This window comes from Pseudopodoces humilis, chromosome 4, assembly GCF_049639895.1.
Source record: "Pseudopodoces humilis isolate 2021_Gansu_Grassland_sample_001 chromosome 4, ASM4963989v1, whole genome shotgun sequence".
In the NCBI taxonomy this organism is placed as follows: Eukaryota; Metazoa; Chordata; class Aves; order Passeriformes; family Paridae; genus Pseudopodoces; species Pseudopodoces humilis.
Genome location: NC_142203.1, coordinates 69,827,261 through 69,849,850, shown reverse-complemented (window position 1 = coordinate 69,849,850; position 22,590 = coordinate 69,827,261). Strand labels below are relative to the sequence as shown.

The following is a 22,590-nucleotide window of genomic DNA, read 5'->3' as shown; positions in this document are numbered from 1 at the left end:
AGATATGACACTTTGAATCAAGAGCAATATATGTGACATGCTAAAATACTGGAAGAAAAATTAAATTAATTCTAATTTCCCTTCAGATCCTTTCTTTGTATGGGCAGGAAATAGTGCATTATATGAAGGCTACTTTAAGGATTGCTTTTAGTCACACAATTGTACAACTTTCCTTCAACTTTCCTACACATTCCATCTTTCTTTGTCTAAATGATAAAATTCTGTTCCTGTATTCTCATGTTACACCTGTCTCATTAATTTTTTGCCTTGACCTTAATCCTCTTAGCCTGTGGTAGGCTTAAGTGGTTCTTTCTGACTGCTACTCTCACCTGGTATTTCTTCAAACTTAATGGTTCCAATTAATTAAATACAAGCTTGAATTTCAAGTCTGTGTATTCTTGTACCAAGCTTGTTTGACTGCAGTAGTTCTGCTTTTATAAGAAGTATAAATGATACCTTAAATTATGCTGCACTGCAGATGACTCAACCTGCTTTGCTCCCTTTTGCTGGCTCTTTCAGGAGATTTTTCAGCAAATTGAGGTTTCTGGCTTTATCTGTATGTTGTATTAGTAATTGACATAGCAGCTAGTTTGAACAGAGGTAGAAATATTAATGCTAGTCTTCACTTCAGTGTTGTACTTTTCTGTTGTATATCCATAGTAAAGTTATACTGGTTGTAATGCTGTGATCTCCAAATCCTCTGAAGCACAAGGCAGGGGTGAAAAGAGGTGAAGAACGACAGAATGTTGAATGCCTCTGTAGTAGTTTAGATTCACCAATTTGCATTTCCCAGCCAATGCCTCTTTAATTTGACTCCTCACTAGCAAAAACAGCCCACCCAAAACCTGTTACTGTAGAAAGAATAGGCTGTGGAACAAGGATGTTTTAGCTAATGCATTTGTGCAAGATAAAACTTCATATTTGGTCTGGTTGGAGCAGCCCATGGTAATGAAGCTGAGAAGTGCATCATGCAATAATGTGAAAATTTGCCTTTGTGTCTCAGATAAAAGCTTCTCTCTAGCAAATACTTTCTGACACAATGCTGGCTTCTGCAGTGAACTGGAGGATGCTGGGCAGGGGCCAGCTAGTGGACATGTATCACTTGTGCAGGTTCAAAGACACTTTTCAGATGGATTGTACTCTGGATGGGGCTATGCTAGATTAACAGGTTGCTGATTGGGTCTCCACTCTAGGAGATGTGGCTGCTGTTTTATCTGATTGCTTGGAGATAGTAGAAGACTACTATTAGAAGTGGCACAGTCCAGCAGACTTGATTGTTACTGCTCAGTCTGCCTAGATTACTGCCTGTGTCCAGCTCCAAGCAGGAGAGCTTATGATCAGTAATGCAGTGGCTGAAAAACAAGTGACAAGGCTGCACGAGTGCTTAGTTGGCTTCTGCATGGTAGCCAGCATAGATAAGATTTCAACTGCAGTTCCTGAGCACTGTCATTCACCTTCCAGAAGCCTGTGTCCTTTATTTAAAGAGAGGCTGCTGGTATGCCACCTCAAGAAATCTCGTCAGAGAGCTGCTGCCTGCCATGCTGGGAAAAGCAAAGTTGTGTAACACTGCAGCACAGTGCTAGGGTTTACACTTAAAATGCTATAAATATGTCTTTCCCCTTGCTGCTTATGAAAGAGGTGACTGCATCAAGACCTGCCCTGTGTTTTCAGCAAAACATGAGATGGGCTGTCCCTTGAGGAGAGCTTTCCTCTTGCATCCAGCCTGGCTTGCATAGGAAGAGAATCAAGGCAATTAGTCATTCACTGACTCATGAATGGTACTTGTTTAAATAATTGGCTAAAAATAGTAAAAACGGGCTGAAGGAAAGGGTGTTCTCACATTGAGCTAGCTTGGACATCTCTTCACTCAGCAGATACAAATGTCTTGCTTCACAGAGCAACAAAACAATCTACTGTTTTTTGGTAAAGTTGCAAATGTTGGAATGAATAGGTGAGTTCACAGACTCTGTCCGATGTTATTGAAAATTGGGATGTGTTTTGACACCAGTTAATCACAGAACCTAAGAGTTTGGGAGGGACCTTAAAGATCATCCAGTCCCAACCCTCCTGCTGTGGGCAGGGACACCTCCCACCAGACCAGGTTGCTCAAAACCTTATCCAGCCTTGCCTTGAGCACTTGCAGGAATGGGGCATCTGCAGCTTCTCTGGGCAGCCTGTGCCAGTATCTCACCACCATCACAGTAAGGAATCTGCTCCTAATAGCCAACCTAAATTTTCCCTCTTTCAGTTTGTGCCCATTACTCATTGTCCCATCTGCAGTTCCTGATGATGAGTCCCTCTCCACCTTCAGCATAGGCCTCTTCGAATACTGGAGGGTTCCTATGGGGTTTCCACACAACCTTCTCTTTGCCAGGCTGAACAGCCCCAACTTTCTCAGTCTGTCTTCATAGGGGAGGTGCCCCAGTTCTCTCAGCAACTTTGTGGCCTCCTCTGGATTTGCTTCAACACTTCCATGTCCTCCTCTATGCTGGGGGCACCAGAACTGTATGCAGTAGTCCAAGAGGGATGCCACAAGAGTAGAGGGAAGAATGACCACCTGTTGGCCGCACTGCTCTGGATTTGTCCCAGGACATATTTGGATTTCTGGGCTGCGAGTGCTCCCTGCCAGTTCACACAGAGTTACTCATCAACCATCACCTCCAGGCCTTCTCTTTCAATCTCCCACTTCTTTGTGGGTGTGCCACAATCCAGTGTAGGACCTCACATTTTGCTTTGTTGAACTTCATGAGGTTTGCACAGTCCCACCTCTCCAGCCTGTCCAGGTCTTGCTGGATGGCATCCCTTCCTTCCAGAGTGTGACTGCACTACAGAGCTCAGTGTCACCAGTAAACTTGCTGAGCGTGCCCTTAACCCCACTGTCAATCAATCCCACTGATAAATTACCAGGATAACAATGAAGTATATCATGCTGTCTCACAGTCAACCATTCCGTAGGTGTGCCTGTGTAAATCTGCTTCAAGAAAATATTAATTACTTACCCAGTAAAGTTAAATTCCAAACTGAGATTGAACAAAATACTGAAGATGTCATAGGCTAATTCAGTTCTTACTAAAAGACAGTCTTCTGGACCCTGAAGCCTAGCAAGTAGAGAGAGGTGCCCAAAATGACAACCTTCTATGTATGTAGTTGCAGGACTTCCACACGATGCCAGAGATGCCAATAATGTACCATGATACTTTGAATAAGCAGTCTCAAAAATTCCCACCAGTGCTCCAGAAAAACTATGTTTTTTACAAATAGAAAGAGATGGGAAATTGCATTATCTGAGGCAGACAGAAACTGTTTCTAGAATAGTTATGCTCATGTGAGAGCTTTACCAGTTCAAGTACCAATATGCTCAGTTATATGTGCAATATGGTATTTCAAGTCCCAGCTTCCACTCTGAAGCAAAGACGTAAGAGGAGATGCGTGATTTGGTTTGAACTTTAGATGTGGTATCCCCAAGTATCTCTGGCTTCTTCAGTAAATATCAGGCTGCACAGGGAAACTTAAGTTTCACACATTTGGAGTTATTCTTCCTATTCTGTCTAAATGGGGAAGTCGGTGTGTTTGTACAGATATAAAGAACTGAGTCATCTGTTTCTGCCTGGGAAATAGTCACACAGAACAGCCTCTCTACATAGCACACACACAGTGACCCTGATTTCAAGCCTGTGTACAGTCTATGGGCACCCTGAAAATGTCAGATCCAAGAGCACAAATCTCTACACAAAGCCTCCAGCCATGGCAGAAACCTCCTAACATCTGGCCTGTCACAGTCTCTAATGTATTCCATCTTAATCTTTTTCTCTCCTAAAATCAGGCCTGATCCTGGAGTGAAGTGTTTAAATTGAGGGTGGAATCTCCTAATATTTCAGCATGGGAATTCCTGGGAAAATGCATAAACCTTAATATGACATCAGCTTTCTCTCATGGGAAACTGAAATTGCTTTATTGTTTAGCCTCTGTGTCAAAGCTCAGTGAAGCTGTTGAACCAACAGCTTGCCCTGTGAAAGAGGATCAAGTAATTCTGTTTGGTGATGTGTCTTACATAGCTGCTGGTAGTGGCCTTTTCAGTGATGAGATAGCAGAGAAGAGCAAAAGCTGGCTGAAAATTGGCAGGTTAAAGAATAAGTATTTTGTTGTTTCAGTTTCACTGTTTCCAACTCAGTATCTCTTGCAGAATGTTGTATCTCCTGCACTTGTTGAAATGATAGCACTTTCTATATCATCATGAAAAGTCAAACTGACAATCAAAGCAGTGGAAGTGGACCTGGCAGTTGTTAGCTTAGCTGTGAATGTAGGTGGGTGCTCTTGTAATTCTCCCTTTACCTGCTTTGGTCTGGGTTGCATGACTTGCCAACAATCTCAACTTCATGAACATTGCAGATACTATATTAAAGATAAATATTTAATAACACCTTACTGTTAGAAGTTCTGGTAAGAGGAAATCTAGTTTGTACCAGAGGAAGCCTTCCATTGAAAACAACAGATTTAGTAGTGTCCCAGATAACTGAATTAGGAGATGTGCGCAAGATATGATTTAGTGTGAAACAAGAATGGGCTGGTGCCTGTCAAACCAGTCTCTTGATTGTGTAAGCTAGCCTTACTTCTTGACTCACCATTGCTGTGCTGAATTTTGGCTCTGTTTTATTTTTTGTTTAGATGCTTCATGTCCTTCTCAAGAGATCTAGTTCATTCTTCACATTGAGATCTCTGTGATTTAAATTCCTTATGAAACAAGTGCAGGTAATGAGGGATATAGGGTTTTCCGCTGCTATTGTTCATATGGCCACTACAGCACCAAGCACAAGACTTCAGTGACCTGGTCACTTATCTTGGATCAGAGATGTGCTCCTATTCTCTGAAAGCATAACATATGTCGATAAACACTGATATAGTGCTGCTGGGAAATGAAGCAGTAACTGGGTTTAAAGTACCAGGCTAGCACCTAGCTCTGCCACAAGAAATTACTTAGGTCATAAATCATAAATCATAAATGGAGGTAAAATAGCAGTGTTTGCCCTACATTCATTTTTACCTCACCAGGTAGTTGTCAGTGCAGTGGGACTGGCTGTAATGTGGTTTTACATGTTGTGAGCTGGATGATACTGAGGTGCTTTAAATCTCACTGCTGTGAGAAACTGGCTGCTGTTACTGACTGCTGACCTCTACTGAACATGCTTTCCAGCACATAGAGTTTAATCCTGCATGCACTAATCCAGGCTTAATGTGGAGGAGGAGATTCCGTTAAATGAATGGTATAAATGCATGATGCACCAGAAGCAAGAAAAGGGCATTTTGTGGGATTAGATACAAACACTTCAGCTGGTAGGGGCCTGTAGTTCCTGTTCCCACCTTTCTTGCATGTTCAGTGTGTGGAGCAGTCAGCAGGAGCACAGTGGGGAAGCCTGGTTGTGCCCCTTAAGAAGGAAGGTGAGGAGTCCTTGTGCTGTCTGTGAGTCTGCCAGGGCAGGTGGGTGATCTCTAAGAAACCTCGGTGGTACTAGCACAAAGTCAATAGGAGCTTATCTGGATTTGCTGTAGCAGGTAATTACAAATAACAGCAAAATAGTTTAAAAACTCAAACCTCTTCCTTTGTATCTGATCTTAAATAGAATTTGTTAAAGGTCCTTACCGTCACTAATGTGGAGTTTTAGAGGGGCTGGCATTAAGCTTGTGATATTTTAAAATAAAAATAGTCTCTAAATGGCACTTACAGGAACACCAAGCAGCTGCAATTTCTGATGGCCACTATAAAAGCTGCTAGTGTTCCAAATTATTCTCAAATCTGATCAGTTGTGATCCTGGTGGCTTTCCAGGAAATGTGTGCACTCCCCCCATGGCCTAGCTGCACTGGGCAGGTAGGAGGGATTGAACATTCCTTCCCTTTCTGCCTAATAATCAGGGGTCTCAGTTTTGTCGGCTTGAGATGGGTGTATAAAATTAGTGTCTGTCTCCTGAAGTGTCATTTACAGCTAGGCTGGAGCAAGAACTGAGGCTAGGAGGGAGTCCTGCCTGTGTTAGTCCCACTGGCCACACTGTTGTTGATCCAGACCAGGATGCTCTTGGCCACCTGGGCACATGCTTGCTTATGTTCAACCACTGTCAACCAGGTCCCCTAGGTCCTTTCCTGCCAGGAAGCTTTCCAGCCTCTGTGCCCCAAGCCTGGAGTGCTTGGAGTAGTTGTGACCCAAGTATAAATGTTGAGTCAAGCGTGTGGCAAGATCTCAAGAAACAAAGTTGCTGTAATAGTTATTCATAGTGACTGAATCAGTGAATAATTCAGTGGTTGACAGAAACAATAGGTTATTATTTTCAGTCACATAAGATCTAGTGAGACCGTGTATTTTTCTGGCATATATAACAGGGCATATATAACAGAACTTGTGCATTTGTCTTATCCAACTTAAAGAAAATTAACAAAGCTGAAATGCAGTCTCTGTTGAAGATGCAGGGGAGCAATAAAATAGGAAACTAAGTGACTATGCTGGTAGCAATATTCTTGAAATATCTGCTATGGTGTAATTTGGAAGTTGAAGTTCTCGTGGGAGTAAAGTCTGAAAAGGGCTGTATCTTCTCCCAGGCTGGACTATGTAGAAGAGTTTATTCTTCTAGGGACTATAACCATGACTAGTTACAAACTGGGGAAGGGAGAAAAGGGTTGATTACTGACTGGTCTTTACCTTCCTCGATACCGAGTATGTTCAGTGATGTCAAGGAGCCATGACACGAAGCTGGCTAAAATCAGCAACAAAATAGGATTGTTTTTGTTCTGTTTAAGCTCAGTTTGAGGAGTCAGGCACATGGTGAATGCAGTAACTGTTTGGAACTTGCAGGGGGGAACTGAGCTGCATCTTTAGTCCTCCTAAATTAGTTCGTGTGGCTTGTTGTTGAGCTAACAACAAGCTCCCTGAAAACTCTGCCACTCTCTAGTACCTAGCAGCCTGGCTAAGTTTAACAGATTTTTTTGCCTTATATCAGTGAAACTGTAGGGGAAAACTATTCTGTGAACCCTATTTAAAATTAGGTTTATTGCTTAATTTGGTCCTTTTTGGTTTTTTTTTTAACGTGTTTAGAAGTAGGCTTCCAGTGGGGAAAAAAATTGTGGCTGTTGCTGCATCTGTGCAAGCAGTCTTGCAGCTTGTCTTGGAAGTTCTTGGCTTGCTTAACCCACACAGAAACTCAAATAGCATTCAGTGAGAGCAGAGTAGGCTTACGTAACTTTCTTCTTGGTTTCTCTTGCAGAAGAGATGAGGTAATTCTCTCAGACCTGTTTGTAATGGCCTGGAAAAGTGTTTGGTTTCACTTTCAAATTCTGGATGATCTCACCATGGGGACCTGACAGTGGTGCTCTTTTTGTTTGGGAAAAATCCCTGCCTGTAATTTGAGGTTTTCTGTTTTGGAGGCTTTTCACTCTGAAATCACGTTTGTAAAGAAGCCTCACTGATGCTTTATGTTCCAGTACAGAATCTCAATGTGCTAAAGAGCTACAGACTAGTCAGAAATTGCTGATCACCCTGTAATGTGACTGCTTTCTCTAAATATATGATGGATTACAGGGAAGCTAGGTTCTTAGCTGCCTGTGTGGGGGAAAGAAAGATGTCTCTTTATTTCTCTGGTTGCCTTTTCTGTTCCTAGAGCTCAAGAGAATCCTTCATGTGACACAACTCTGCATTCCATAGTGATAGTTATTGTAGGCAGCTACTCCTTTTCTAATAAAGAACACCATTTGTCAACAGGATTTAGAAATTTGGAACAGTCTTTCAGGATGTATAGCTTCTGCAGGAGTCTGCGTCACATACAGACACATACTGGTGCCTCAGGCTCAGCTTCTGGAGTGGCCTTGTTGAGACAAACCCTTCAGGATTAGACAATTTGAATGAAAACGGTTTTACTGGGAGGAATGAAACCTGCACTCCTCGAGCATCTATATGCGTTATAAGCATGGCAGTGCTGGTAGTCTACTGGCATAATGTTTTTTGGTTTGGTCACCTGGAAGCTGTGGCTGTGTAGAAGACAGATTTTGCTAAGGCATCTTGTTGGTAGCTCAGCACTGAATTTTGTTGTCTCTTGCATTTTTAATCTGGGTCCTTTTGCTGTTTTATGTCTTACATCTCACAAAACTGTGTGTAAGCAGAGGAATGGGCTTTCCTGGGAAAACCCCAGTGTCTGGAGGAGTCTGTAGCTATATGATGCAAGCACTTGAGTTGGAGTGATTATGTCCTGCACTGGGTAGATGTCTGCTCCGATCACAGTGCAGGTTGGAATGCTGTGACCCAGGCATGTCCTTGCTGCAGCAGTGTGTGGTGACAAGAGCCAATCACTCACTGCTCTTGGAGCAATGCCATTCATACAACTGGCCTTAAACTATGGGATTGTTTAAGTGGATCATAAATCTCTTGGCTGTCAGTGTTCTGTGACAAATGACTGCAGGGTGAGGACTCAGTGCTGCTGTAACATACCCACATACATTCATGAGTTGGCATCTAGAGACCATAAGGACATGTGAGCTGGTGAATTTCTTTCATAAAGGTGAATATAAAACCTTCTCTTCTTGACTACCTGGCACTCTGATCCCATAAAATTTGGGTTGTAAGGCAAAGGTGTGTGCTGATACTGTAGGCAGGTACTTAACAGTTCTGTAATCCATTTGTTTGGTTGTCTGCTTCTGTGTACTATGGAACAGAACTTTCCAAAGTTTCTCTTCTTGAACAAGTGGCATGGTTAGGTACTTAAGTGGAAGAGAGTGACCTGGAATTCTGCTCTTACCATGTTGTCCTAGGATGACTAGATTTCCTCCTAAATTTGTCTCAAACCAGAATAAATATGAATGTTCCTTTTGGGATCTCTTTTTGCATTCTCTGTTGCAAATGAGCCTGGCTGTGTTTGAGGGACCAGGAGATGCTTCTCTGGACATCCCTTGCTGGGCTTGCAATAGGACTTTTTGGTGAGTTGAGCAGTTCCAAGGAAAGGGTTTGTGCTCCACAGCACAGCAAGCAGCGTGCAAGTCCACCTTCCATAGAGAAGTATTTTGGACACTTGATCAGTCCATATTCAGACTGCTGCTGTACAGCAGGACAACACAGAGAAGTTAAATTCCAGTGCTAGGATCTCTGCAGCCTTCCCACAACCGACTCGACTTGAAGTTGTGCCCCACGGATGGTTGTTGACCACTGCAAGACGTTTGCTGTCACTGCCCATCAATATTTGTCAAGGTGCACTGATATATTAAACAGACATGGATGATTTTGAGACTTCAACAAAAGGCTGTGGTGGCAAAATATAGTATTAGAAACACAGGTGGACAGAGCAGCTTAACTTTCAAAGGAAGGCAAAATAACTAGAGCAAGTTACGTAACTTTTTTTTTTCATCACAGGAAAAGTTTTAAATATTTGTACATACAAATACATAAAATACAAATTTTAAATATTTGTACAGGCAAATACAAAACAGGTCTATTCAGCTTAGTAAACATTTTTTTAGTCTGCTTTTGAACTCAAAAATGAGCAATGCTCTCTTGAGTTAAAACTTTTCCAGTATATATTGTCTTGTTTTAACAGCAGCTGTTGAATAGTGCTTCTTGAATTAGGACATGGTAAATGAGTTTTGGCTTGTTTTCTGAGCATTACCAGCCTAGGTGTTTCGATTTCTCTTGTTCAGTTAGTGTTTTGCTCGTATGAAGTTGCATAGAGTTATTCTGTGGGGCCACTTGGGAACTGGTTTATAAAATGAGCAATTTTGTAGCCTTAATGAATGTTTTCCCCTATCTTTTCACTGTAGCTCTTGCTTGTTGGTCTTTTTTGTTCTGTTTCATAGCTAACATATTCTGCTTTTTTTCAGGCTCACATTAAATTTCCTATTGACTATCCATATTCACCACCTACCTTCAGATTCCTGACCAAAATGTGGCACCCCAACATTTACGAGGTAAGGTGTTTTGTAAATAACTTTTTCTATGGTGTATGAGAGAACTTTCTGCTTCCTTAAACTCAGTATGTGTATGGGTTATTTTCAGAGGGTAGTCAAGGCTATGGACTGTCAGCAGTTGGATCACAATAGAACTAGACAGCAGGTCCAGAAGATGAATAATTCTAAGTAGAAGCAATTGGTTCAATATCACCCAGTTCCATAGGGCTGTATTTGAAGTCTGAAGGCATATTTGGTTCAAAACTTGACTTTTACTGGAGGTCAGCCAAATCCTAGCTGAACTTTCAGGTATTCTAGAAGAATGTCAACCTGCTAAGGAGCACTGGTTCTATAGTTTTGGGAGCTAAAGGACTTGAAAATGTTCCTGTTGGTGCAGGTCTCTCACTTTATCAGAGGTTTTCTAATGAGAGGTTCTGCAGGCTTCCTTTGAACCCACCTGAAAACAGGAATGTCATTCTCATCAATCCTGTGAGCAAATGCTTCAGTTGATGGTTTGGGCTTGGAAAGCCCTTTCTGATAAGTTATTGCTGCTGAATGCCCAGCTTGGAATGGGTGTTCTTCAAATATTGTGATGAGAACTGCACTGATGGCTTAGTAATAAATGGCTAGAAACTGTGCCAAACTTCAGTGCAGAACAGAATAGTAACCGGCTTTAATTATTTACTGATCCAGAGGATTGCCCTAAGTCCAGGGATATCCTCAAACCAGTTATCTGACAGTTTTCTAATGTGGATTTTGTATCTGGCAGAGGATCTTTCCTGTAGCCAAGGATGGTGTTTCTCCTTAAGGCTCTATTTCAGTTACATGGAATTTTGATCTATAAATAAAGACAACTTTGAAATCCTCATATAATTGCAGACCTGTACTGTGGGTATTGATTCTGAATCTGGAAACCCTCATGCAGGAGGTGAGTGGCAAATCGTTACCAAAATGAAATATACAAAAACAAGCCTGGGAAAGGACCTCTCCCAGTCCTAATGAGAAAAATGAAAAGTTGACTAGAAACAACTGAAGGCAGCAGGAGGAACTAACCCAAAACCCGACAGGTGTATTTTGGGTTTGCTCTTGAAGTACACAAACTCTCAACCTTGTGTTTTGTGTTCATAGCAGTATTTCTTGTAGCTGAGGGAATCTGAAGCAGCTTGCAGGCTGTTTTGGAAACAACATTTAAGCAATGAAGATGAGGCACTGGAATAACTCCAGATGAAACTGAGACTATCTCAGCAGAACATTTGAGATTTGAGGTTTTTTCAATAGGATGGGGGACAAAGTGCAAGGAAGATGAAAGAAAGTAGCAGTTTACAGAATCTGCTGCTGGGACCAGATGGAGAGGCTGAGGCTGACATTCCAATTCTGAGCAGTGAGACTTGAGCAGTGTGTGTTTTCCCATCTCTGTTTATTTGGGTCATCTAATTGAACTTTGATAAAACTGCATTCACTTGTTCTTTATTTTTATGACATAACAGTTCTCAGTCCTGATAGAAGTGTAGGATATTTCTCAGTGGCAGGTGAATACCCCATTCTCCTTGCCGGTCATTCAAAAATTCATGTAGGGAAAGGCTTGGCCCCTGACTGTCCTGATCCCTAAAAACCTTGTGTTGACCTCATCAGGCCCCATTATACCTTTGCCCTTCCAGACTCTTCCTGACTGCTTCAGGAACTTTCTCCAAGTGCTGAGTTACCTCCTCTGGGGCACTAGCATTGCATTCTCCCAGAAAAAGGTTAAAGGAAAAACCAATGGAAATTATTTGTAAAAGCAGAGTAGACTGAGCATAATCTAATATTAGTAAAGTTAACTTCACCTTGGAACGATACTAAAAAAATTCCAAGATTTCACAAGCCTGTTGGCATCATAAAAGGGAAACTGCCTTCTTAAAGCAAACTATTCCAGCAACATAAATATGTGCTTTGGAATTCAGCAGTTCCAGGTGCTGCCTTGCTGTGTTCTTGACTAAAACCTGTTTCAAAGTGACAAGGGCCTGGTAGATTAGCATACCTGGCGGGAACAGTGCACCACTGAAATCTGAATACAGATCACAACCCCCCGAGGTGAGCTGCTGCTATCTGTAGCTGTGATCACTGGCTTGGGCTCAAAGGCACAGATGCTGTTGCTGTGAGCAGCCCTGCTCTGTGTTCAAGCAGTGTTGGAAGGACGTGGGACCAGGTGTGTGGAAAGCTGGTAGCCTGGAGTCCTGAACAGAACTGATCCTTCATCAGGCTTTGCTCTGGATAAGGGTGACAAGGGACACCATGAGTGCTGTCCTTCAGCTGGGGCTGTGCCTACTGAAGGTGTGGTGATGCCTCTAGGAATTTGTGATTCACCCCACAGCTGGCTGCAAAGGAGAGCAAAGCCCATGGGGCTTGGAGAGGCTAGTATCTGCTGGCTGGCCTGAGGCCTCATCTGCTTCTTCACCTTGTCCTGCAGTAAGGCATTGGTACCATGTGAGTCCCTGGAGTCTGCCTCAGCAGAGAATATCAGCTGGAGTGGATACTGCTCCCACTCTTGTACACAGCAGTTGTGTCACAGTGTTGTTGCTGATGGAGAATTGGGTTGACACCTTTCTTAAATAGGCACTATGGAGCTTTAAATCTATATTCAGGCCATAACACTGGTGAGTAGAGCACATATTGAGGATTATGTGGCTGTATGGCTTCCATATGCTCCCAGAATATTCTTCCTGTTGCATGCTGGAAGGGATTTTCAGTGAAACTTTTGGAGAGCATCTCCTGCTTTTTTGTCTGGTATTTTGAACAGCTGTGTCCTAGGGGAGCTGTGTAAGCCTGCCCCTCACCATCTGTTCAACACCCTTGTGTCCTGTGAGATCTAATGTTTTCATACCTGAGATAGTAGATGGTGATTAAACCCTTCAATTAAAAAATTTCCTGTAGCTATCAATTTTCCTCAAGCTACCAATGGGAACACAAATTTTCTTTAACCCTGCTTTGTGTTTCCTGTGATTAAAGCTTGTGTCACTGTGACAGTAGTACTTGCTATCTGGTTTTATTTAGTTTTAGTTTTATGTTACATTATTACTATTTTTGCTTACTTCAGTACATTCTTTAAACCTCTAGAATTTATATTGGGCTTTTTGCCAGGCTAACTCTTGTATATAAAGCAGATCCAAGATTTCAGAACCATTTCCAGCCCTTGTTGGTGTTTATTGGCACTTGGGTGTTCATATCAACAAGATTAAACTGATCAGAAGACAGCCAGAATGGTGGATATGAGTCAGCAGGCCTCAGCCTCCAGCCAAGCTATTCTCAGTGCTTTTTTCTGTCTTGCAGAATGGAGATGTATGTATTTCAATTCTTCACCCACCTGTAGATGACCCACAAAGTGGAGAGCTGCCATCAGAAAGGTGGAACCCTACCCAAAATGTCAGGTAACTGTGAATACGTTGTGGAGTGGTGACACCTAAGGCCTGCCATCTCTACAAGAGCTAGGGCCTATGTGAGGAGAGGTTTGGGAGGGAGTTTGTTTGTGTGGGATTTAGGACTTGAATCAAGTGGGAACCAGACTTGCCAGTCTGTCTGAGCATACTGGGCTTCTGTGTCCTCATACTGGGCTGACAGTGCAGAGCCTTCTGTCCTATTCACAGGGTTTCATATCTGAAGGCAAATTATCTCAATTATTGAAGCCTTTCTCAGTCACTGTTCTCTTCTTCAAAGTACCACTAGTGGAAAAGTATTTGTAATGGGTTCCCAGTGCCCACCAAAGTGCTCCATTACTCCCTTCCCAGCAGGACAGGGGAGAGAAAAATAACATGGAAAACAACCTGTAGGTTGAGATAAGGCATTTTACTAAAGCAATAGCAAAAGCTTGTGTGCACATAAGCAAAGGGGGAAAGAAATGCATCTCTGCTTACCAGTGGTGAGCAATGTTCAGCCAGTTCCCACAAAGAAGGTCTTCAGCACATGTAGCAGTTGCTCCAGAAGGCAAGCATTGTTATATAACAAATGTCTCCCATTCTTCCTCTCTAACTCTAGCTTTCATATCTGAGCTGATGTTATATGGTGTGGAATATCCCTTTGGTTAATTAGGACCAGTTGGCCTGGTTGCATCCTATCCTAGGATCTTGCCACTTCTCAGCCCCTTTATGGGGGCATGGGGAATGTTAGAGACCGTGCTGATGCGGTGCCAACACTTCTTAGCAGTAGCCAAAACAGTTGTGTGTTATCAACACCTTTCTAACTATGAATGGAAAGCACTGAGGGCTGCTAAGGGAAACTCAAACAAACTCAACAAACTGCTCAACCAGACTCAGTACAATCTCCACTCTTTACTCCATTTGTGTCATGTTTATATCCCACATGGCTCAGTGATGAGCCCATCTGTGTGTTGCACCCCTTCCTAGATGTCCTGAAGTGGCCTGTGGCTAGAAACAGCTCATCCTTTTGCTCCCAGCCTTAGTGTACCTGAGCTATTCCAATCTTCACAGCCTTACCTATCTGCTTATTGTCCTGATGATCTTCTGCAGCAGATAAGGACCAGGAGATATCACTCACCAAACACCATCACAGACAAAATGGGTTAGAATTAGAGATATTAATTAAATTTATTACCAACAAAATCAGAGCAGGATAATCAGAAGTAAAATAAGACCTTAAAAACAACTTCTCCCTACCTCTCCCTCCTTTCCAGCTCTACCTCTTGTCCCAGCAGTGTATGGGAATGGGGGTTACAGTCGGTTCATCACACATTGTTTCTTCTGCTGCTCAGGATGAGGAGTATTCCCCTGCTGCACCATGGGGTCCCTCCAATGGCAGGCCACTTCTGCAGGAACTCTGCCAGCATGAGTCCACCCCATGGGCAGTAGTCTTCCCCAAACTGCTGCAGTGTGGGTCACACTTGCACAGGATGCAATTCTTTCAGGACAGGCTGCTCCAGTGAGAGCTACTCTCTCCATTCTTTCCACAGAATCACAACCTCCTCTCAGGCATCCTCCTGCTCCAGCCTGGGCTCCCCCAGGAGCTACAGGTGCATAGAGATCCTGTGTCCTCCCTGTGCTGCAGGGGCACAGCTGCCTCACCATTTGTTGACAGGCTGCAGGGGAATCTGCTTCAATACCTGGAGCAGCTCCTGCCTCTCCTTCTGTACTGACCTGAGTGTCTGCAGGGTTGTTCCTCTCACATCTTCTCACTCCACTCTTCTCTGGATGCAATTAAAACTTCTTTCCTATTAAAAATATTGTCACAGAGACATTACCACCATTTCCCATTGGCCCAGCCTTGACCAGTGGCACATCTTGGAGCTGCCACAGGCTCTGCTGGACATAGAGGAAGCTTCTGGCAGCTTCTCACAGAAGCCACCCTTGTAGCCCCCCTAGCTACCAAAGCTTGGCCTTGCAAGCCCAGTACAGTATGTTTTTGAATATTCTGACCAGTAGAAGCAACTTTGCAGAGTTCTGCCTTTTGTTTGTATTTCATTGTTGGTCTATCTCCTGTCCTGCTGAGTCATGTTGGGAGCAGCTGGTGCTTTTCTTCCTGCCAAAAATACGAAGGATCACTAAGTACCAGAAGCATTCAAGGCCTAACCTGTTCATGTGTTTGAAACAGCAGCTGAATTCCATTCTCATTACTCAAATAAAGAATCAACTAGGTGACAAACCTTAACTCACAGTTAGGAAACAGCTTTAGGCATTAATTATGTATATCACACATACATTTTGATTATTTCATTATATTCAACCCTAGAGACTGACATGGAACTTCTCATGGTGCTTGTTCTCTAATTTCTGCTCTCCCTCACTACAGTCACAGTTTTCAGTGCTAATGCTCTTGAAGCATCTTGAGCTTAAGGATGACAGGTCAAAACATTCCTCAGCCAGTGAATGTATCAGCGAACGAAAGTAAAACTGGTCCTTCATTCTAGCTTGCTACCACCATCACCAGCTGGGCAGAGTGCCAGCAGAAGTGAAACCTGTTGGGGTCCCATCTGGCTTAGGAAAGCTCCAGAGTGTCAGACAGGAGGCAGAGGGGCTGAAGATGTGGGAGGGAGCTGCTCCTCAGCTGGTGAATTCTGTAAATCCTGCCAAGTGTTGACTGTTTGCCCAGAGATGAGCGGGGTTGAAGTGTCTGAAAGGGAAAATTCATTCTTCAGCTGTGAGAGTTCACCTGTGCTTCCACCTCTAAAGGTGTCGAGCAGGCTCATTTATTTTTTTAAACACAATCAGTATGGACTTTCCCATCACTGGGAGCTAGGTGCTAAAGGCATAAGTAAATACTGCAAAACCCAGCAAGATATGAGGGAACGCAGCTCTGATCTGTTTGCCAGAGAACACTGCTTTCTGTGGCCCATGGAGTTGAGTGAGTGGTGGCAAGGCTTGGGGTTGAGGCTCTCTGATCATTTTAGTTGTCTTTCTCCACATCTCCCCAGTCTTCACTGCCCTTGAACTGCACAGGCCAGGACTCTCACAGTATTCAAGGTACTGGTACACCTGTATCTCCTGCAGATAGGTGACGCACTGTCTGCCTATTGCTTTGTTTCGTGGGGATTCCCATTTTTCTTGGGTTTTTTTGCTGCCTAAGATTTGGGAAGCTTCCACAAACAGCTTGATCCAGTAATGTGACTGTCAGTGCAGCCTAGGCTAAAACTTTTAACTTTATACCAGAGGGCAAAAATGCCCTTGGACCAATCTATACTTACTTCTTGAGGTGGCTCTTAGAGGCTACAATGTGGATAGCAGCTGGGATTTTAAAAAAATCCTTTTTCAACAAGGAATATAACAGGATATGCTGGTTGAGAACATCAGCCAGTCTACATCATGTCTTTGTGAATAAATTGGTCTGTCTCTGAGCCTTCTTACATTCATACATGAAAAAAAAGGGTCCTTAACAGGTCTGTTTCCTTGAACCTCTGCTGGCTGCTCTTCCCAGCTACAGCAGCCTTGTCTCTAGGGGAGACAGATCCTTGACAATAACCCAGAGACTCAGCCTATATCCAGCCTATGCAGTTTCTGTCTGGTGCTGAGGTTTTCAGTCTCACATGGCTGAACATTTTTGGTGCTTTTAGTCCTGTCAAATCCCCCATACTGGGATGCCTGTTACTGTACTTTGTTCACAGCAACCAGGTTTGAGTTTGAGGACACTGTCCAGCTCTTAAAGATATCAGCTGTGATGGAGTTGATCTAATGTGCTGCATGGGAATGAAGAGCTCAGAGTTTCACTTCCAATACAGTTGTTTTGGTGTATTTAAGTAGCTTTGCAGTGACTTTGGTGTCTGGACACCACAGTGAAAATTGGCTTCTCATCACTGTTGATGGAAGTGTGGTAGAGCAGATGCTAAATCCAGAATTCCGGTCCTCAGCCATCCCTAGACTTCGTTTGCTCTACATGAAAGCTGCTACATGATACTGGAGCTGACATGCTGGCCTGTTTGCAGAGAATCAAAGGCTCTTAAATGAATTCTTGAGATGAAGTAGAAAATGATCTCTTATGCCCATCATTCCAGTCCAATGAGACAGTTTTCTCCAGAGCTGCTGTTCTCTTTTTCGTACAGAATTATATAATTTAGAAAATGAATTGTATAAGACTCTCTTGATAGCTGTGCTGAACAGTCTGTTCAGAGACAAGTGTTTATTTTCAAAACCTTTCAAGATACTCAGTGTCCAAATGACCAAGCATTTCCTGGAATTGTACCCAGATATATGATCCAGTAGATGTGCTCTGAACATGTCCCTGAATCAGTGCAAACACAACTGCAGCTCCCAGTCTCCTTTAATCAAGGTCTGTGAAGTGGCTGTTAGGTAATCCTGTGTTTCAAGAACTATTCCCCGTTCTTGTTTATTCCTTCCACTTGAAAGGGAAGCCATTGCTGCAGGACCATGGGGTTGGGTGACACTGTCATGGTGGCAGCTACAGCCAGTGGCTGGGTATGGGAGTTTGTGCAGGTTGGGGCACAGCAAGAGCAGCAAAGACTACATCTCTCAAATGCAAAGGGTTCTAGGGACTGCAGGAGAAAGCTCTGGGCATGAGGATGGGGTTTGCAGCTGGTAAATGCCAGCAGAGCAGAGAACCTGGCTGAAAATCCTGGAAGACTGTACATCTGTCTGTCTGCCTGCCTGACAGGGGTTATGTGACTGGCTCATGCTGGCAATGCTGAGTACCAGCAGCTGAATCCCACTGGGCCCTGGCACTTTGCCTGGGCATTGAAAAGCATTACATTGTCTTCCCCTTGCTGTGCTCGGGATCTGCTGCTGCAGCCTGAATGGGGAGAGTCCTGCCCTGACCTCAGCCTCCACCACCTGGCAGGGCAGGGGTAAAGTAGTGCAGCCTTTTCTGCTGGCCTTGGGTCATAGTGGTCCTTCTCCCTGTGCAGGGCAGGCAAACAGCCTGGCTTCCTGCTGGAGGCTGCGAGCCACCAGGAACAGCTCACAGAGCAGATTTCCATCTCCTCACCATCTGTGGATAGTGCAGACAACCTGAATTCTGGTCTGATTGTAGCTTTGAATGCTGCCCTGTCCCAAGCACATGCACAGACACAAGGGTCTGTAGTCACATGAAGTTTGTGTTTGTATCACCTTCCTTACACCAATGTCCAGGGTCTGAGGTTCATAAATACCTGCTTTCACTTAAAAACCACTGTCCTCAGCTTAAGACTTCATTTCAAACAAGTTTAAGATGCAACACCTAAAGAGGTTGTGGATATCCAGAATTCCTGAATATGTTAGCTCTGACTCTCCTGTTGTGATTACCTCTTTCAGGACTATCTTACTGAGTGTAATCTCTTTGCTTAACGAGCCCAACACATTCTCCCCAGCCAATGTGGATGCATCAGTCATGTTCAGGAAATGGAGGGACAGTAAAGGAAAAGACAAGGAGTACGCCGAAATCATAAGGTAAACTTGGCCACTTGTGATGCTGGGCTACCAGCCTTCTGCTTTGAGTCCTATCAAACAGACTGCTTCCAGAATTTGCTGAAACCAGCTTTCTGCAGCAGAATTTAATTTGGAAATTAATTTCATTGTTTTATTCAAAGTCCACGCTTCAGGTCCCTCCAGAATTTTCAGCACACAGAAGCAGTGCTAACTTCTGGGGCAGGAGGACTGGGCTGATTTGTCTTTAAATTTTCCTTTTTTTCAGGCTAATCTGTCATGATGCTCTGCAAAACCTATTGGCTACTAGTAAATCCCAGTCAAAGTCCCTGCTTGTCTTTGAGCCCTGCATTGCTTGGGATGTGATGCAAACTGAATGCATCCTACTAATTTCTGTGCTTAATGCATGCATGAATCATAATCTTGTCCCACCAATTCAAAGGAGCATCAGCAGGATTTGTCAAGGGCTTGCAAAGCTGGGTTGGATTAGCTGGAAGCACTGCTCAGTGCTGCCCTTGCAGAAGTCTATAGTTTGTCAGGAGCTGCAGGGGGATGATGTGAGCATGGGCCAGGGCTATTGTGGAGGGACAGCCCAGCCTGGAGAGCTGGCAGGAGGCCACATCTGCATTGTCTCTGCCAGTAGGCAGATGTGGCCCTGAGTGGGGCCAGTGGGGCTCTGTCTGTGCAGAGAATCCTTCAGCTCCCTCGGCTCCAGCAGAGCAGGGTGCACTTCACACAGGGAGTGGCAGTCTGACAGGCAGTGGGTGGGTGAGGGGACAGGCTACCATCTGCTCCTCCCTGCTGGGACACAGCAGCCGGGCCTGCCCGGGGTGGTGGGAAACACTTGGCTTCTGCAAGCCTCAGGCTGTGTCCTGGGGTGCTGCCATGTGCCCCTGTTGCTCTGACCCTCCAATGGGAGCTGAGAGCTGCCAAAGGTTTGTGGGAGTTGCAGTTTTGAGCATGCTGTGGGAGAGTTGTCAGCAGCAGAGTCAATAAATCATCCTAGGAAATCCTTGGCCATCCCTACGGTAGTGAATGGAATTTGCTTTGACCTGTGGCAGATCTCTAGTGCAGAGACTGTGGAATAACCGATTTCATATGTTGCTGAGAGTGAGTGTGCTGCAAACACCTTTGGCATTCTCCCAAGTCTGGGGCTGCAGGAACCAAATCTGTTTCCAGTGCTGCTTTTGGTACTTCCTGCAAACCTCAGCTCCCCTGTCCGAGTTTCCAGGAGGGCTGGGCAGGGTCTGCAGGGGCGGGTGGGGCAGATGGAGCCCCTGGCACACGGCCCTGCTCTCACTGCTGCTGTGTCCTTCTCCCCACAGGAAACAGGTTTTGGCTACCAAAGCTGAGGCAGAGAAGGATGGTGTGAAGGTCCCCACTACACTGGCAGAGTACTGCATCAAAACTAAAGTGCCTTCCAATGACAACAGTTCAGATTTGCTTTACGACGACTTGTACGATGACGACATTGACGATGAGGATGAGGAAGAGGAGGATGCCGACTGTTACGATGATGATGATTCTGGCAACGAGGAGTCGTGACCTGCTCCCTCTATGCCCCTGTACTGCCCTGCCGACTCAGGCCAGAAGGGAGCAGCGGTAACCTAGCAGCAGTCCAGCAAAAAAGTGGGGGGGGAGGGGGGGGTGTCAAAAAAAAACAAAACAAAAAAAAAACCCAACACAAAACTTTGTCTCCTGCTGTCTCCTGTTGTATGGATCTGTTCGCTCCTTTTTTATGGACCTCTTAGAGACCCTCCACAGAATGTCTGAATTCTTGCATTCTTAACCCTTTCATCACTGTATTACAATTTCTTTTTAAAAAAGAAACTCCCCTTTTCACTTCTCTACGAAATGCTCACAGCAAAACAGGTTTGCTTGTGTTTAGATTCTTGAATTAAATACAGTCTTGCGTTGAGATGTTTAATGCATTTAAAGCTGGAACAAACCCATTGGAAGCCGTGTTTTTGGGAGCTCAAAGTGCTGCATTTATTGGGAAGAAAAAAAAAAAAATCCCCAAAAAGCAAATTGCCAAGGTTTAGCTGCTCCATTTACAATAATAGCGTGTGTACATTCGTTTAGCCTCGTGGTGGTGGCTTTTCCTTTATAAGGTGTGGGGCGGAGAGTGTAAAGCTACTGTGTGTTGAGCTTGAATGGGATGTCACTGAAAGGTACAGTATTCCTTTCCTGCCTGCTAAGTTAGGAAATAGCTGGCCCCTGGAGCCCCAGAGGGCAAAATCAGTTTTGTCTCTGGAAAAGGCTTGTGATATGAACCCTAAAATAAACACTTAACACTTCACATCTGTACAACTGAGCCCTGGGTTGCTATTTTTTTTTAAATTTTTTTCAGACTAGGACAGGGTTGAAAAAGTTGAGTTTAGCTGTTCTGCTGAGATCTGCTGCCAGCTGTCTCTCTCTGAAGGGACGGGAGCAGATGTGCATCCTGCTGCCCAGAGGGCCACCATTCCTGCTGGACTTATTTTTGGCAGTGGGACTGACCAGCAGCCTCCTGCCCTGTGCTGGCTGGCACTTCTTGCTCCCTGCAGCCCCAGCCCTGTGCATCAGGAGCTGCCTTCTGTCACTTGTGTGGCTCACCTGTGGGCAGGTGTGGCTCTGCACGGCTGAGCTTAAGAACATTTGACATGCACTTGCTTAGAGGTAGGTTTATCTACACAGAAAAGGTAATTGACTATATGGGAAATAAAAATGTTTGATTTCAAAAAAGACAATCTAAGTGATACAATGTGAGAGCCTAGCTCCCTGAATATATCTGGAATTCTGCCCACCTTTCATAGGCATTGACTTGCATTATAATTCTCTTTGTAAACATGGAAGCTGAAGTTATAGATTGAGGTTTCAACTACACACAGAAGAGCTCATAAACGAGGGGGATTCTGTTTGTTCTCCTCCAGCACTTGCATTTTTAAGGAAACAAGTTCTTTACTGTGGTTTCTCAGCAGAGTGGTAAGAGATAGCAAAGACTAGATTTTTTGGGTTGGTTATTTTTTTTTTTAAGAGAAGTACTTTGCATGCACTTCCCAGAGGAATTCAGAGAAGAGCCTGCAAGGCTGTCGGAGTTTGGAACTCACTTTGGTGCCCGTGGGATGTCCGGGCTGTCTGTGCTGCAGGGCAGAAGTGGGCAGTGCTGGGCTCTTCCCCTGCCCAGCTCCCTGGGGTTCAGAGGTGTGTGCAGCCCCACAGCAGAGCAGGCCAGCAGCAGGTTTTGACAGGCTCTTCAGCAGTGTGCTTCAGCTGGTGCCCCGAGCTTAGCCTCCCGCATGTTTTTGGAAGCCCTTGGCAGAGCTTAGGGCGCTCTGTCTTGGGCAGGGGGATCCTGCATGCTCCTGTCTGAGAACTCTCTTCCTCAGACCCTCAGCCCTCCCCCCGTTGCAGCGTGCTTGTGTTTGGCTGTGGTGCAGTGCCCCGCGTTCCCCTTTCTGATGATCCCTGGATCGGCAGCTGGGCCTGGCAGCCCCGGGAGCAGATTGGAGGTGCTGGCCCTGCTTGGGCGAAACTCTCGATCCCCGCAGGTACAGAGGCATCACCCTGACCAGAGGCTGCGCCTCCCCTCCGTGTATCTCAGGGTTTTCCATGGTACGTCACCAGCTGCAGGTCCCTCGGGGGTGCTGGGGTGGGAACAGGCTTTGTTCTGGATCCGCTCCGTGGCTGCGTCCCGGTGCGACATTGAGCAAAAGTTCCGAGTGCGCTGCCCGGACGGAGAGGAGAAGAGAGCAGACGAGAGGAGAGGAAAGCCCTCGGGGCTCCGCATGAAGTGAACAAGGCAGATGTTTCCAAGATGTTGCTTTGCTGGGGTTTGGAGGGACAGTCCCTGCCCCGGCACTGCAT

At 44.7% G+C, this 22,590-nt stretch overlaps 1 protein-coding gene across 1 annotated transcript in view; it reads left to right on the top strand.

Moving 5' to 3' along the window:
• LOC102107683 (ubiquitin-conjugating enzyme E2 R2) overlaps positions 1-21,058 on the top strand; it is a 51,249-nt gene extending 30,191 nt beyond the window's left edge. The window contains exons 2-5 of the mRNA XM_005530388.3: positions 9,845-9,931; positions 13,217-13,314; positions 18,634-18,768; positions 20,070-21,058. Of these exons, the coding sequence (XP_005530445.1) occupies positions 9,845-9,931; positions 13,217-13,314; positions 18,634-18,768; positions 20,070-20,289 (540 nt within the window). The 3' untranslated portion in view covers positions 20,290-21,058. The remainder of the gene's footprint in view (positions 1-9,844; positions 9,932-13,216; positions 13,315-18,633; positions 18,769-20,069) is intronic.
• The last annotated feature ends 1,532 nt before the right edge of the window (positions 21,059-22,590 follow it).